The sequence below is a fragment of the Carassius auratus genome, chromosome 5 (genome assembly GCF_003368295.1).
Source record: "Carassius auratus strain Wakin chromosome 5, ASM336829v1, whole genome shotgun sequence".
Classification (NCBI taxonomy): Eukaryota; Metazoa; Chordata; class Actinopteri; order Cypriniformes; family Cyprinidae; genus Carassius; species Carassius auratus.
Window position 1 is genome coordinate 12545768 of NC_039247.1, and position 13774 is coordinate 12559541.

A 13774-nucleotide genomic window follows, 5' to 3' on the forward strand; every position below is an offset into this window, starting at 1 on the left:
ATTATTATTATTATTATTATTATTATTATTATTATTATTATTATCATCATCATCATCATCAAATCTGTTTTTTCCGGCGAGTTCGCCCCGGAACACCTTACCGCTCATTCATGTTTCTAGCGGACCTATTTACAGGTGCACAACAATGTCACTGGCATGATTCTGAACAGCTTTTGACAACTACCTACTAACCGTGTTTAACATGCTGTCAGTGGGAACAGAAAACTATACGTGTTTGCTTTAGGTGTATTTTACTTGATCATGTCGTCATTGAGATTCGACCCCTTCGTCCAAGCGTTACGAGGAAATAAATGTCAAGTCTGATCTCAACGTGACATGGATCAAGCATAGCAGTCATGTGTCGTGCTGTACAGCTGAAGCGTTAACTCTGTAATCAAACTCAAAAATGCATTTAAATATAACGTTCCCGATCCTAGGAGGGGTAAGTTTGTGCTATGGACTGTCTATCTTAAATGCATCAGTTGTACAGGCATTTGTCATTGACTGCAATTTACCGTGATAACAGTAATTTCCACCAAATTGCCATGGTTACTTTATTAAAGCCTTGTTTAAAGCCACTACTGTTTTCTGAAACCATTTTAAAGACATCTCATACACGTCTGTTAGTGTTTTACAGAATTAGCTGTGTATGATAGAACTGTATAACTTCAGTTGTAAGTCGCTTTGGCTAAAAGCTTCTGCTAAATGACTAAATGTGATGTAAATGATAGAACAGAACTCACTCAGCATGGCATCATTCCTTTCAGAGCATCAGACACCTGATGAGCAGATGTTCACAGACATGCAGATGCAGACTGATGGGAAATAGAAATTACAGCATTTATCGAGGTAAAGGACAGTAGTGGATAGTTGCAAGGTTATATAGTGTGTAGTTTTACATTTGTGTCTTACTGTTCACAACTTTTTTTTTTTTTTAGATGAGGTGAAATCACTTAAAGCAATGATCAGTCCTGACGTCTCAAAGTAAGATATGGTGGCCCATTTAAAACTAGTATTGTTTTTGCATGCTACATGCCACAGTTTAGGTGTGGTGTTCCTGGTAAGACACTTGCAAGAAATTAATTGCAAGAAAGCCATGGGTGATTTGTGACCGTGGCTAGATCAGTTAAACTATGGTATTTTTGAGTGCATTTTTACAATTTCCTCTTGAGCATATTAGATTAATGGTCTGTTAACGCAGAATGTTTATATTTTGTTCTTGGCCAGAATTCGTAACATAGGCATCATGGCACATATAGATGCAGGGAAGACCACTACGACTGAGAGAATGCTGTACTACTCTGGCTACACACGGGCTCTCGGAGGTGAGGGGACATTTAGAAAATAAGTAGATCAAAAATGAAGCTGAAATAATAATATATAATTATGATATATTAATAATATAAGTATTAAATAGTAGTATTATATTAAATGATACCATAATATCATAAAGTAACTATCTAATATTAAATATAAGATGAAAAACTTATAAAACTTAAATAAAGAGAAATGTGTGTGTGTCTCTCTCGCTCTATTTGTTTTCTGTGGTATAAGTGTCTGTGTGATTGGTCTTGTTTAGATGTGGATGATGGTGACACTGTAACTGATTACATGGCTCAGGAGAGGGAGAGAGGAATCACCATTCAGTCAGCTGCTGTTACCTTTGACTGGAAGGATCACAGGATTAACCTCATAGACACACCAGGTACAAATGTGTCCCTACAGTGTTGTATTCAATGCAGGGCAAGGGACAACACAGTGAAAAAAAAAATTGTAAAGAAATTTTGAATGCTCACCAATAAAATAAAAGAATAAAGACAGTTACTTACTTTCAAACTTCTATTTATTTATATACAATGATAATTAACTATCTTTCATTTCTCAGGACATGTTGATTTTACTCTGGAGGTTGAGAGAGCTTTACGAGTGTTGGATGGAGCGGTTGCTGTGTTTGATGCTTCTGCTGGAGTAGAGGTTTGACTGATTATTTGTGAACATGATAAATCATAAGTAAATTATGAATTATATTAATGTATACAAATTATTAATTTATTTGAATGAGAATACCACAATATTTGTGTAATGTAAAGCCACAATATTTTTGTAAAGAATATATATATATATATATATATATATATATATATATAATGTATGTTTTATAGAGTTTTTTATTGTGTTTTTGACGTGAATTTCAGGCTCAAACCATGACTGTGTGGCGGCAGGCACAGAAACATCAAATCCCATGTGTGTGTTTCTTAAACAAGATGGACAAGCCTGCAGCCAGGTTATACACACAAACATTTGAAGCTCATTTCTCAGAATCTCTAGAGAATCCATTAACACAAAAATGTGCATGTGTTATTGATCTGAATGAAGGTTTCATCTCACTCTCATTTCTAGCCTGAGTTACTCTATAGACAGCATAAAGACTAAACTAAAGGCCAACCCTGTTCTCCTTCAGGTAACCTTTTAAACATAGTAACCAACTACTGTTATCAATGAAAAGATCCATTCTGAATACTTGGTTTCATTTTTAGATCCCAATTGGCTCAGGGAAGAGCTTTACCGGACTGGTGGACTTGATCACTAGACAGAAAATGACGTGGCAGGGGAGCTCAATTACACATGATGGTTGTACTTTTGAGACCAGCGCCCTTCAGCCCGCAGATGAGCCAGATGTGCTCCAGGCTGTCAGTGAGGCCAGGGCCACTTTGATAGAACAGGTGATGTTTTTCTTTTTCTTTTATTTTTTAACCATAGAATAAATACTAATGCATTGATTGTTATTTGCCACATCTCAAGTGCAGTAGGCTCTTCATTCATCATTTCTCTCTTTTATGTATGATTTACTTTCTCTGTGAAAAACAAAAGATATTCTGAAAAATGTGTGGACTCCACTGGCTTTAATTGTATGGAAAACATTATATATATATATATATAATATATATGAAAAACATATATATATATGATCCTTTTTTGTATGAATTGGACAGGTAGCAGATCTAGATGATGATTTTGCGGAGCTGCTGCTGGGACAGTACAGTGAAAACTTTGATGCAGTACCTGCAGGGAAAGTAAGTGCTCCAGGTTTCTTTCTCTGTTGATTCAAATACATTTGGCTATTGAATAAACAGAATTGAAATCTAATATCCAGTTGCAGGAGGCAGTGAGAAAAGTGACATTAGCTCGTAAGGGGGTGCCTGTGTTGTGTGGAAGCTCTCTGAAAAATAAAGGGGTTCAACCTCTGCTGGACGCCATCACTGCTTACCTTCCTGCCCCCAATGAGAGGAACCATGACCTGGTGTGAGTGCACCATGCCTCAGCCCCCTCATCAACTCATTTTGCTAAAGGAGAATCATCAGGTTATGATTAAATGTACATGTGTTCCTGTCTGTCCAGCCGCTGGTATAAGGATGATCTGTGTGCGTTGGCATTCAAAGTGGTCCATGACAAACAGAGGGGTCCACTCGTGTTTGTTAGGATCTATTCAGGAAGCATGAAGGCTCAGTCGGCAGTGTACAACATAAACCGGAACGGAACGTAGGTTCAGTGAAAATCTGCACTTTTTGATGTATAACTTATTTGCAGTTATCAGTTACAAAGACCTAATGCCATTGCAAATTGAAAAAATTTCCTTTAAAAAAAAAAAAACCTAATAAAAAAGGAAAGAAAGACAATCACTGTGGTGTTTTGACAACAGATTCTTGAATTTCTTGACTTGAATTTCCATTATGACCCAAGATTTATTTTAAAAGGATGTCATTTCAGATTAAGTTCATTTTAAGCGTTACGTTCAAGAACAATCTTTTGTGTTTTTGTCACTCCAGAGAAAGAATGAGTCGACTTCTCTTGCCTTTTGCCGATCAGCACATAGAAATCCCTTCTTTGTCTGCAGGAAACATTGCGCTCACAGTAGGACTTAAACAGGTAAACCCAACTTTCTTGGCAGCTCATAGAACTCATGCATTATATAGCCTGAGAAAATCTGCATTATACACCCTGGAAAAAAAGTGTGTTCTATCATTTTGTGTGCTTCGAGTCAGACTGTGACAGGCGACACCATTGTCTCCTCCAAAGCCTCTGCGGCAGCTGCAGTGCGGCGGGCTCAGAACGAAGCGGAGAACAAGAGTAGCTCGCACAGGGAGAGTAGCAGTCTGGCTCTTGCAGGGGTAGAGGTCCCTGAGCCTGTGTTTTTCTGCTCTATTGAACCTCCTACTCTGGCTAAACTAGCAGGTAAGAACATTGTAAATAGGTCTTCAGCAATTAATTTTCCAAAGTGATTGAAATCTCAGTGTGATTTGTCAAACAGATCTGGAGCATGCGCTCAACTGCTTGCAGAGAGAAGACCCCAGTCTGAAAGTCAGAACTGACCCTGATTCTGGACAGGTAAAGGAGTCATTTACGCAGTGTTTCATCATAAGGAGTGGTTTGTCTATTACACGGTGCAGTTCACATTCAGTTTAATAGTGCTTCCAAAGGCATGCACGTATTTACTTGTTTATGCCTAAGCTTAGTGCTTTGAAAAAGTGTCTTAAACAAAATATTACATTGTGACACGCAACCCATCCTGCACCATTTGTTCTACGCACATCAAATACCTTGAATCTTGTGTTGAGGAGATTAAGCACCCAAGCCAAAATATGTACAGTAGTCACCATTTGAAGTGGATTAAAACCTTTCATCAAAGTTGTCTTAAAACCTAAAATCAAAATCCGCTCGTCTTAGAACAACTTTGATGAACTTTTTTGATCCACTTCAAATGTTGACTACTGTATAGTAACCAAATTATCATCGATTTGGGAGCGTTTTTTGGGAGTGAGCAATTGGCCAAAACACCCTAGTAACCTAGCAGTGCCATAGCAGCAACTATATAGAAAAAGATAGAAAAAAAATGTTACTTGTTTCGCATTCTCTTGCTCTTTAATGTATTTGTTCACTTGTATGTGCACAGACGATACTGTGTGGCATGGGAGAGCTACACATTGAGATCATCCATGACCGTATAAAGAGAGAGTACAACATCGAAACTCACCTGGGACCCTTGCAGGTGGCCTACAGAGAAACCATCCTCCAGTCAGCGACTGCCACAGGTGAGGCGAGTGCAAACTCTACCCTCATGTTTAATGAACATGTTTCATGTTAAAATCATATTACGAAAAAAACATATTATTATTTATTTTATTTAATGACCCGACATCTGTTTTGATTGTCTGCTTTACTGTTTTATGGTCCAGTGTGACTTATGGTTACTGTATACTTTGTCCTTTCAACAATAAAATGAAAATGAAAACAACTTATATGATCAGTCACATGCCCTGTTTTAGTGAAGTTTCAAAAGGTTGGGGTTAGTAGGATTACCGGTATATGTTTTCATTTTTGTATAAAATAAAGTAGTACAAAAACAACATTCCTATAGTTCTACAAAGAATGCTAAAATGGATTATAATATCAAATAATACAATATTTATTTTGAGTAGTCAAGTATCAGGAAATTGCAGTATGAATGTATGATAATTTCAGACACGTTGGATCGTACTCTGGGAGACAAGAGGCATGTTGTCACTGTGGAGCTTGCTGTCCATGCTCTGATGGAGTCTAGCACTTCCTGTGACGTGGCTTTTGAGGAGGAAGAAAATACTCCACTCTCTGCTGTTGTCAGAGAAGCTGTGGAAAACGGAGTTCAGAGCGCCTACCTCCAAGGTGACAGAAACATATGCTTTAGAGCTTTTATGCCTAAATCCATTTCATCCTGCTACAGTATTTGAGTCTGCAAATCTGACGTCCTTGTCAGCCATATGCCCTTGGTAATCCAACTTCCTTTCCAGGTCCTGTTCTGGGTTTTCCTGTACAGGGAGTTAAGACCGTTATCCAGCGTGTGAGTTTGGAGCCAGGCACTTCTGCAGCCATGGTTTCAGCCTGCGTGTCCCGCTGCATGCTCAAGGTACTCCAACACTATCCTGCGTCTCTTCTCACAGTCACTTTCTCGTATATTACCCCATCTGAGTCCATGTCTTTCTGTCTCAGGCTCTGAAGCTGGCTGGGGGGCAGGTTTTGGAGCCGGTAATGGCTCTAGAAGTGACTGTAGGGGAAGAGTATCTGAGTCCTGTGCTAGCAGATGTAGCCCAGCGACGCGGTACTGTATGCGACATCCAAAGTCGACAGGAAAACAAGGTTTTGCTGGGTACAGTACCTTTGGCTGAGATGATGGTGAGTCTTTCAATAAAAATATTACAATGACACACAAGGTGTCAGGTCCTAGCACAATTCTACTGTGTCAAGTAACATTGATAATTATATGATCTCCATGTATAATACGGTCAAAATTTAAGTCTCTCACCACATGATTCCTATACAACAAGGGAACTATGTACACAATACCAATTGTATGTTTGTTTTTTTTTTTTGCCTCAAGGGCTACTCAACCGTTCTGCGCACTTTGACTTCTGGGAATGCCACCTTTTCTCTGGAGTTATCCAGCTATGAGCCCATGAACACTCAGGACCAGAATATACTGCTCAACAAGATGGCTGGACTGGCTTGAAGCAGTAACTGTCACCAACTGAACTGAGCATTTACACGGACACAAATTTCTATTGCTCTGTGATTTGGCTGCTTACATATGATCTAGAAGATAAATCTTGGACCCTAGCCTACATATGGACATACCCTGCTCAGGCCACATCCAGAGACCTAATGGGATTTTTTTTTTCTCTGATGGAGGGAACAGTGTAAGGTAGAACTTGCTTACTGGTTTGTGTGTACATGTACATAAAATATACCAATAATTTGATAAAACAACGCAATCATAAATCTTTTATTTAAATATTTATTAAACCCTTACAAAATACCTAGCCTTGGAAAATTATTAAAAAGCAGACCTCATTTCAAAAACTTCAAATTCCATAAAATTTATTCACAAGAACATTCATTACAATTTTATAAAATTTAAGCCTACAGAGGAAATCCAGATGTACAATTAATAATAATAAAAAACAGTAATCAAAACAAGTTCTGCCAGTATCTGGCTCAGTGCATACAACAGCAAATCATAGTTACTGGAATCAATAACATGGTTTTATCTTTTTTTTTTTTTTTTATTTGTCCTTTTATTCCCTTTAATTATCTAGTGTCAGCTGAATGTTGAAGTTCATTGACCCCTGTACTCTTGACGGCAGTGGCCAACAAATAGAGGTTCTGCAGGTATGCCTCTCCTGATGGTGAAAAAAAAAAAGGGAAAAATATCAAAAATATGCCAGTACAAATGTTATCTGCAAAAGCAAATTCAATTATTTTTACTAAGACTATTAAATACTTTTTACATTTTCAAACCCCCCCAACCAACCCAGAAGAAAAATAATATTATAATAAATAAATCTATAATTAAACAAAAGTAAAGGACATTAAAGTTTAGTGAGGTCACTCCACTGCTGAGCATCATAATTCTTACATAAATGAATAACTGAAAACGTATGTTGTAAAATGTATTAATCAAATAAGGTGAAATTGCATTAATGCACTGGTTCTCAGAGTCCTGGGGACCCACTGCTCTGCACAGTTTGCATGTATCCCTTATTTAACAAACCTGATTCAGATCATCAGCTCGTGAATTGAACTGAACAAGAGAGACATGCAAAATGTGCAGAGAATGGGGTTCACAGAACCACTGCATTAATGAATTTGCCATTGTCACAGTTTAACTCACTTGACCATGCGGCAGCGATGCTGGACCAGACGATTATAGGCATTACCCACGTCTGTCACACTTTTATCGCTCCATAACCTCTCAGCGACAGCACTGGCTCTTGGCCTGCAATGGCACAAAAACGGTTAATTTACATAATTCCAAGTAAATACTAGGTTTGGTTTCGGTTTTGGCACAAGCTCCTAACTTTATATATTTATAAGATAGGAGATGCAGTTAATTAACCACTTGTTAGTAGCAATATTACACGACATGTATAATGGTTTGTCTTGGTGTTGTTGGTACAGTTGAGTAATATCATACCAGAGTCGAGGAGTTAGGTTGGTAGCATCCACATATTCTCCCCAAAGACAAGCCTCTCCACCAATCACCAGCTTCTTCTGTGCGTCTGTGCCTGTGGGGAAAAATAAGTCACAAGTGATAAACAAAAAAACAAAACATTTTAAACAACATTGTACTAAAAGCGGTCCCTGAAAGCAAAGAGCTGATCCTGTTTGAGTCCGATCTGTGTGTCGAACACTCCTATATCTGAATACCTGCAGACAAAGCAAACCATTTAAACTGTTTGAGACTGAATAGACACGTAACTGTCAGTGTGTGCAAAGTTCCATAGTCACATGACAAGCATGTTTGTTTGCATATCCAAATAGGTCCCTGACAATGTCATTGCCATGACAGCTTTGGACCCAAAAAAAAAAAAAAAAAAAAAAACTGATGATAAATTGAAAAAGTGAGAATATATGTCATAACTTACATGACTTTTTTTCAGGGCAAAAACCAGGTTGAAATGTAACAAAAAGTATAGTGATTGAAAAGGTTATTAACAACCATACATGACCCTGGATTTTTTTTCAAAATTGAAGTTTACACATCATCTGAAAGCTGAATAAGTAAGCTTTCCATTGATGTATGGTTTGTTAGGATTTGGTCGATATACAATTATTTAAAAATCTTGAATCTAAGGGTGCAAAAAAATAAATAAAATCTAAATATTGATAAAATCACCTTTAAAGTGGTCCAAATTAATTTCTTAGCAATGCATATTACTACACAAAAATTAAGCTTTAATATATTTACAATAGGAAATTTACAAAATATCTTCATGGAACATGATCTTTACTTTATCTCCTAATGGTTTTTGGCATAAAGAAAAAAAAAGTCAATAATTTTGACCCGTAAAATGCATTTTTGCCTATTGGTACAAATATATTCCAGCGGCTTAAGACTGGTTTTGTGGTCCAGGGTCACATATTTGATTGAAACTCTAAAACTGACTTTAACCCCAAGTTGCCAACCAGACATATCAAAACCAATCAAACATAATTCAATGGTCAATACATGTGTTAACAATGAATAACTAGAGTTTCTAAATGACTGCGTTTTAAACCACTAGAGTAATGAACTAGTGCTGCTAAATTAAAATAAAAATTAAGAAACTGACCAGGGAAATTGAGTGGCTCAACTTTGTAGTAGCGTTGCCAGTCCTGTCCATAGCTAATGTAGTCCAGGTACCAAGGGGCAGATAGAATGGTTGTAAATCCTGCCCGAGTCACATTCTGTAGCTCCTCCTCCATCTTGTTCCCCATCCACACCTCCACCACAGTGTCATCCTTCAACTGGAACATGCATAAAGCACATCATGTGCCCTAATCAATTAGTTTTTTGGGGGGGTATTTTATTCGTATGGCAATTTAGTGGTGTGTTAGCAGTGGCTTGTGAAAAGGCAAGCATGCAAGTCAAGCTATTTGTGATTAGGAAGGTTAAAGAAAAGTAGATGAGGCTTTGATTTGAAGTCACAAAGCATTTTGGACCTGAAAAATTGTCTTCATTTGTGTATAAAATGTGGTAACTTTGAAAATAACATCATGCCCGTAATATAACATTTATGGATTTACATTACTTCCCAACAGCACAAGCCCATCAGCACAGATAAGAAGAGCTGATCCTTACCTTCACTCCATTATCAAACACTTCCTGCCACACCATGTAGCCTTTATTGGTAGCAGCCACAATATCAAGTAATCTGTTTTCCAAACATGAATAATACAAAATGACATTTATATTTTCACTTACAGTTATATTCTTCTGGGGGAAAAAATATAATTATTATCTGTAACTTATACTATAAGAGCACAATAGGTTTATTTCTTGACTATATTAACGCTCTTACCTTTGAATGTAGAAAGACTCCAGTTTCCTGTAGTCTGTGCCAAAGCCCTGCTGCGCCATAAACTTCTGAATATCAGGATTGGACGCCCTACAGAAACAATAAGTGGAATGAAAGCATGGCCTTAACTAAATCAAATAAAGAAAGAGAAACAAAACATGCCCTTGCACAGTAGGCTGTCATTTTCAGTTAGAAACTAACTCTTTTTTTTTTTTCATTCTGTATAGACACTCAATGTCCAGTTTCAGTATTTTTTTTTTATCAAATAATTTTGTGATAAAAGAACGTGATATATGAGATAAGATTATTGCCATTATAATATTAAGGGAAACAAAGCTCCTTTTTTCTTACCAGCAACTGAAGTCAACCTCGTCTCCCCCCAGGTGTATGTAGGCATCAGGGAAGACTGTGCTGATCTCTTTAAAAAACTGTGTCATGAAGTCATAAGAGGAGTTTAGGATGGGGTTCACCGGCCCAAATGTTCCTGAAGGACTAGAGCCACGGTAACAAGGTGTTAGCAGATCCTTTATGCCTAAAGGAAAGAGCGAACGAGAGAGAAAACATTTGTCACATTAATCAGTACCTGCAGTTTAAATGTGAAATGTTCAAACCAACAAGACTTCACTTAAGGCTCGAGTACTCTACACAACTTCTTTATATTGGTCTCCTAGCAATAAGGCATGTTTATTATGTCTGTTTTCACTAAATGTCATCAGTAGTGCAAGAAGCCTAGTATTTTAAAAAGATTTTCAAAGTTGTGCAGTGTATTCCAGCCTAAAATGAGACTAAACCAAAAAATATATAAAGCGGTCATGTATCAAGTCCACCAACTGACCGTTGCCCCATGACTCTGTGTGTCCTGGGGTGTCAAACTCAGGGATGACACGGATCCCCCTCATTCGGGCAAACTCGATGACCATCTTCACATCAGATGGAGTGTACACATGCGTGAATGGGTGGTAGGCTCCCTGTCCATCACAAAACAAACAGGAGAAACATGATTAGTCCTCAATGATAAACACTTTCCAAGTTAGACTTCAGAAGTTCTATGACCTAATTGTTTGGTTTAGAGGTGAAATCTCGACACTAGAGGAAATTACACAATGTCCTACAGCGGTATCATCATTTTGTGGTAAAACTTCATGGCTTACCTTACGCTTCCAATGCAGCAAATAACAAAAGTATATGAGAAAAAGGAACTATTTTTAAAAGCAAGCTTTGTTGCATTTGTTGCAGTGTAACTATAGCTTGATATGCCTACTTGAGTTCTACTGTTTACATGATGTTGGCCATCACCCTTAGTGATCATGTAATTCTACCATTTCATGTTCTGCATAGCTTGGATCTAAAACAAAGTCAAGTGCTTCACATACTCACCTTCTGACTTAACTCGGGGAAGGTACGGCTCATGTAAGGAAACGACTGATCGTCCACAATGTGCCAGTGAAATACATTAAACTTGTTCATCGCCATAGCTTCCTGTCAAAATTAGACATTTTATTACTGAATGCTGTGGGATGAAAAGCATTTTAAAACCAACAACAACAAAAAAAAAAAACCTTGGAAGGTCTTTGCACATACATCCCCTGTTATGATCATGTGACTCGAGTTTAATTCTAGGTCGAAGCTTTATATCACCACTGTTCACTGACTGCAGTTTTTTCCAGACAAACCTTGTGATGAGCGTCATTTTGTCCTGTGTCATCAATGAACATAACAAACTTGACTTTCCAGTCTCAAGTAAAATAAGTTCCTTGAGCTATTTAGCAGACAAGTCTTCTAATAAGGAAACTGAGCATTAATGCATGTGTTTAAGTAAAGCCTATCATTATAAAACAAATGATTTCAGCTCACCAAATTGGCCAAAATGACTTTGAGTGGCAGGAAGTGGCGAGACGAGTCCAGGAGTATCCCCCGATGGGCAAACCGTGGGAAATCGGAGATTTCTGTCTTATTGATGTTGTTCTGATGAAATTAAAATATATATGTTTTGATTTTAGAAGAGCTTATTGTACATGGAGTACATTGATGGAAAGTGTTAATATTTAAAGCCTCAATCAAGTGCAACAATCAAAATAAGGGTCTGCTTCAAACTTACGACTCCATAATCATCTTCATAGACCAGCTGGCTGAATGTTTCCAGTCCTTACAACAATATGAGGAAGTTACTCTCTGATGAAATCATGAGTTACGAAAGCATGTTACAGTATATAGATATGATAAATACTGCAGTTTTTTTTATCTTAAGGCAGGATGGCACAAAATCAACCTTTGAAACAACACTTCACATTTTTAGGAAAGGACAATGCCACTGATAAAAATGGAAATTAATTTATAATACAGTAAAAACAGTAACATTGTACTGAAATAGAAAATACTGATCTAATTTAAAATAGCTGTTTTTATATGTGTGTGTGTTCAAAAGGGAAATATAAATGGGAGCTTGTTTACTGCCTTTATTGTACAGCTCCATTGAGAAGTTCGGCTTACCTCGCAAAGCTCCCCATACATTAGCAGCTTTCAGCACAGCTGAGGGTTCATCAATCGACAGCGCATCTACACAAAGAGAGCAACACTTGACACAATTCACACGAAACCAATGAATTCACAGGCTCAAGCCCACAGTTTGAATTACATATAAATGAAGAAGTGACTATTCAGTTGCGGTTTCTATGAAGTAGAAAAACTGTTAGCAAATTTGCATGAGTCAAATGTTACTACATCTAAAAAGAGCTCTGGAATCACGTTAATACGTTAACCCGATTAGATGTCAATTATTGGATTAGCCGATCGTTCATTGGATTAGAGATCATTGAGGTTACACAAAGGCGGAAGGGAAATACTCACATGACTCGTCGGTTTGCAGACTCGGGAAACCGTCACACTCCGGATCAGCTGACGTGACCCAAACCTGAAGCTCCACGAGATCGGAATCATACACTTTCTTTCGGCTCTTCTCGGGCTTCTTCAGGTCGCCAAACATGTATTCAAAATATCTGCAAAGCAAAGGTCAATTGAAGCCAAATGGATCCTGTTTACGGATCCTGACACGGAGCACACTCGTTAAAGCTAAACGTTAGTCTCTTTTATAGCACAATACCTGCACAAATATGAATAAGGGACTGTGCAGTTCGTACCTGCGAAACGCATTCTCGAGTAGACTGCAGCTCGGTCCGGCGGAGGACTGTTTCGAGTGGACGATTTGAAATCTGGCAGGGCTGAGTTTAAAAGCGACGGCGGACGACTGGAACTTCTGCGGTAGCGGCCAGAGAGCTATTTCATCCACCTCTTTCTGCTTTACAACAAAGTCGCCGAAGAGCCACCCGTTGCAGACGGCTACCGCCAAAAACAGCGGCGCAAATTTGAGCAGAGCATACATGGCTGTGTTGAGCGCCGTGCGGGCAGCGGACTTCTGCTTTCAGTTCGAGCGGAGGAGTGTGGATATTGTGCTTTGAATTCGGGGCGGCGTTTACCTCAACTCAAGTCATGGGACCTACCGAGACGCCACACCTCCTCGAAGTCTTAAGTGAATTGCACAGATTATGATTACCAAACCTCATCCGTTATCTGTAGATTTGTCTCGAGGACAATGAAGGTCAATGCCTAGATAACTAGTGGCTTAGGCAAACGATCCGAGCTGAACAATTGTTCCAGGTTTCAACACTTACGATCAAAACAGGAGCAGACTGCATATATTCCAAACATATCACGAAATAAAAACATTATAATAGCATGACTGATAGCTAAAGGCATATTTCTCGAATACTAGGGGAGAGTGGGGTGAGCTGACCCAGATTTGACTGCTTCAGGTGTGTGTTCAAGGTGTGTGTGTGTGTGTGTGTGTGTGTGTGTTCACTACTCACTGCTGTGTGTGTGCACTCGGATGGTTTAAATGCAGAGCACAA

At 38.3% G+C, this 13774-nt stretch overlaps 2 protein-coding genes across 3 annotated transcripts; one reads left to right on the forward strand and one right to left on the reverse strand.

Annotated features, from left to right (window-relative positions):
* The first annotated feature begins 109 nt into the window (after window positions 1–109).
* gfm2 (GTP dependent ribosome recycling factor mitochondrial 2) lies at window positions 110–7083 on the forward strand. 2 transcript variants are annotated; one of them, XM_026248596.1, is made up of 20 exons: window positions 110–442; window positions 768–849; window positions 939–984; window positions 1228–1325; window positions 1580–1705; window positions 1886–1974; window positions 2196–2284; window positions 2401–2461; window positions 2538–2723; window positions 2994–3074; window positions 3155–3303; window positions 3400–3540; window positions 3828–3927; window positions 4044–4233; window positions 4310–4386; window positions 4952–5090; window positions 5521–5700; window positions 5826–5941; window positions 6025–6207; window positions 6413–7083. In XM_026248596.1, the coding sequence occupies exons 1-20, from the start codon at window positions 407–409 to the stop codon at window positions 6539–6541; spliced, it is 2298 nt and encodes a 765-aa protein (XP_026104381.1). In that variant the 5' UTR covers window positions 110–406; the 3' UTR covers window positions 6542–7083. The 2 variants fall into 2 exon arrangements, with proteins under 2 accessions (XP_026104381.1, XP_026104385.1); XM_026248600.1 differs by lacking the exon at window positions 110–442 and having other exon boundaries at window positions 1555–1705.
* Window positions 6893–13323, reverse strand: LOC113075961 (beta-hexosaminidase subunit beta-like). Its single transcript, XM_026248608.1, has 14 exons — window positions 13007–13323; window positions 12717–12865; window positions 12360–12425; window positions 11968–12014; window positions 11724–11834; window positions 11247–11348; window positions 10705–10837; window positions 10221–10401; window positions 9873–9959; window positions 9653–9725; window positions 9144–9318; window positions 8006–8096; window positions 7703–7807; window positions 6893–7211 (listed from the first exon to the last, which is right to left on the reverse strand). The coding sequence occupies exons 1-14, from the start codon at window positions 13246–13248 to the stop codon at window positions 7148–7150; spliced, it is 1626 nt and encodes a 541-aa protein (XP_026104393.1). The 5' UTR covers window positions 13249–13323; the 3' UTR covers window positions 6893–7147.
* Window positions 13324–13774: the final 451 nt, after the last annotated feature.

Coding starts and splice junctions, on each gene's coding strand:
- gfm2 (XM_026248596.1), top strand. CDS start 407: ATGCATTTAAATATAACGTTCCCGATCCTAGGAGGG. Junction 4,234..4,309: donor TACTCTGGCTAAACTAGCAG/GTAAGAACATTG, acceptor TTTGTCAAACAG/ATCTGGAGCATGCGCTCAAC. Junction 5,942..6,024: donor TGTCCCGCTGCATGCTCAAG/GTACTCCAACAC, acceptor TTTCTGTCTCAG/GCTCTGAAGCTGGCTGGGGG.
- LOC113075961 (XM_026248608.1), bottom strand. CDS start 13,248: ATGTATGCTCTGCTCAAATTTGCGCCGCTGTTTTTGGCGGTAGCCGTC. Junction 11,835..11,967: donor ATGAAGATGATTATGGAGTC/GTAAGTTTGAAG, acceptor TAATTTCATCAG/AACAACATCAATAAGACAGA. Junction 10,402..10,704: donor CACAGAGTCATGGGGCAACG/GTCAGTTGGTGG, acceptor TCTTTCCTTTAG/GCATAAAGGATCTGCTAACA.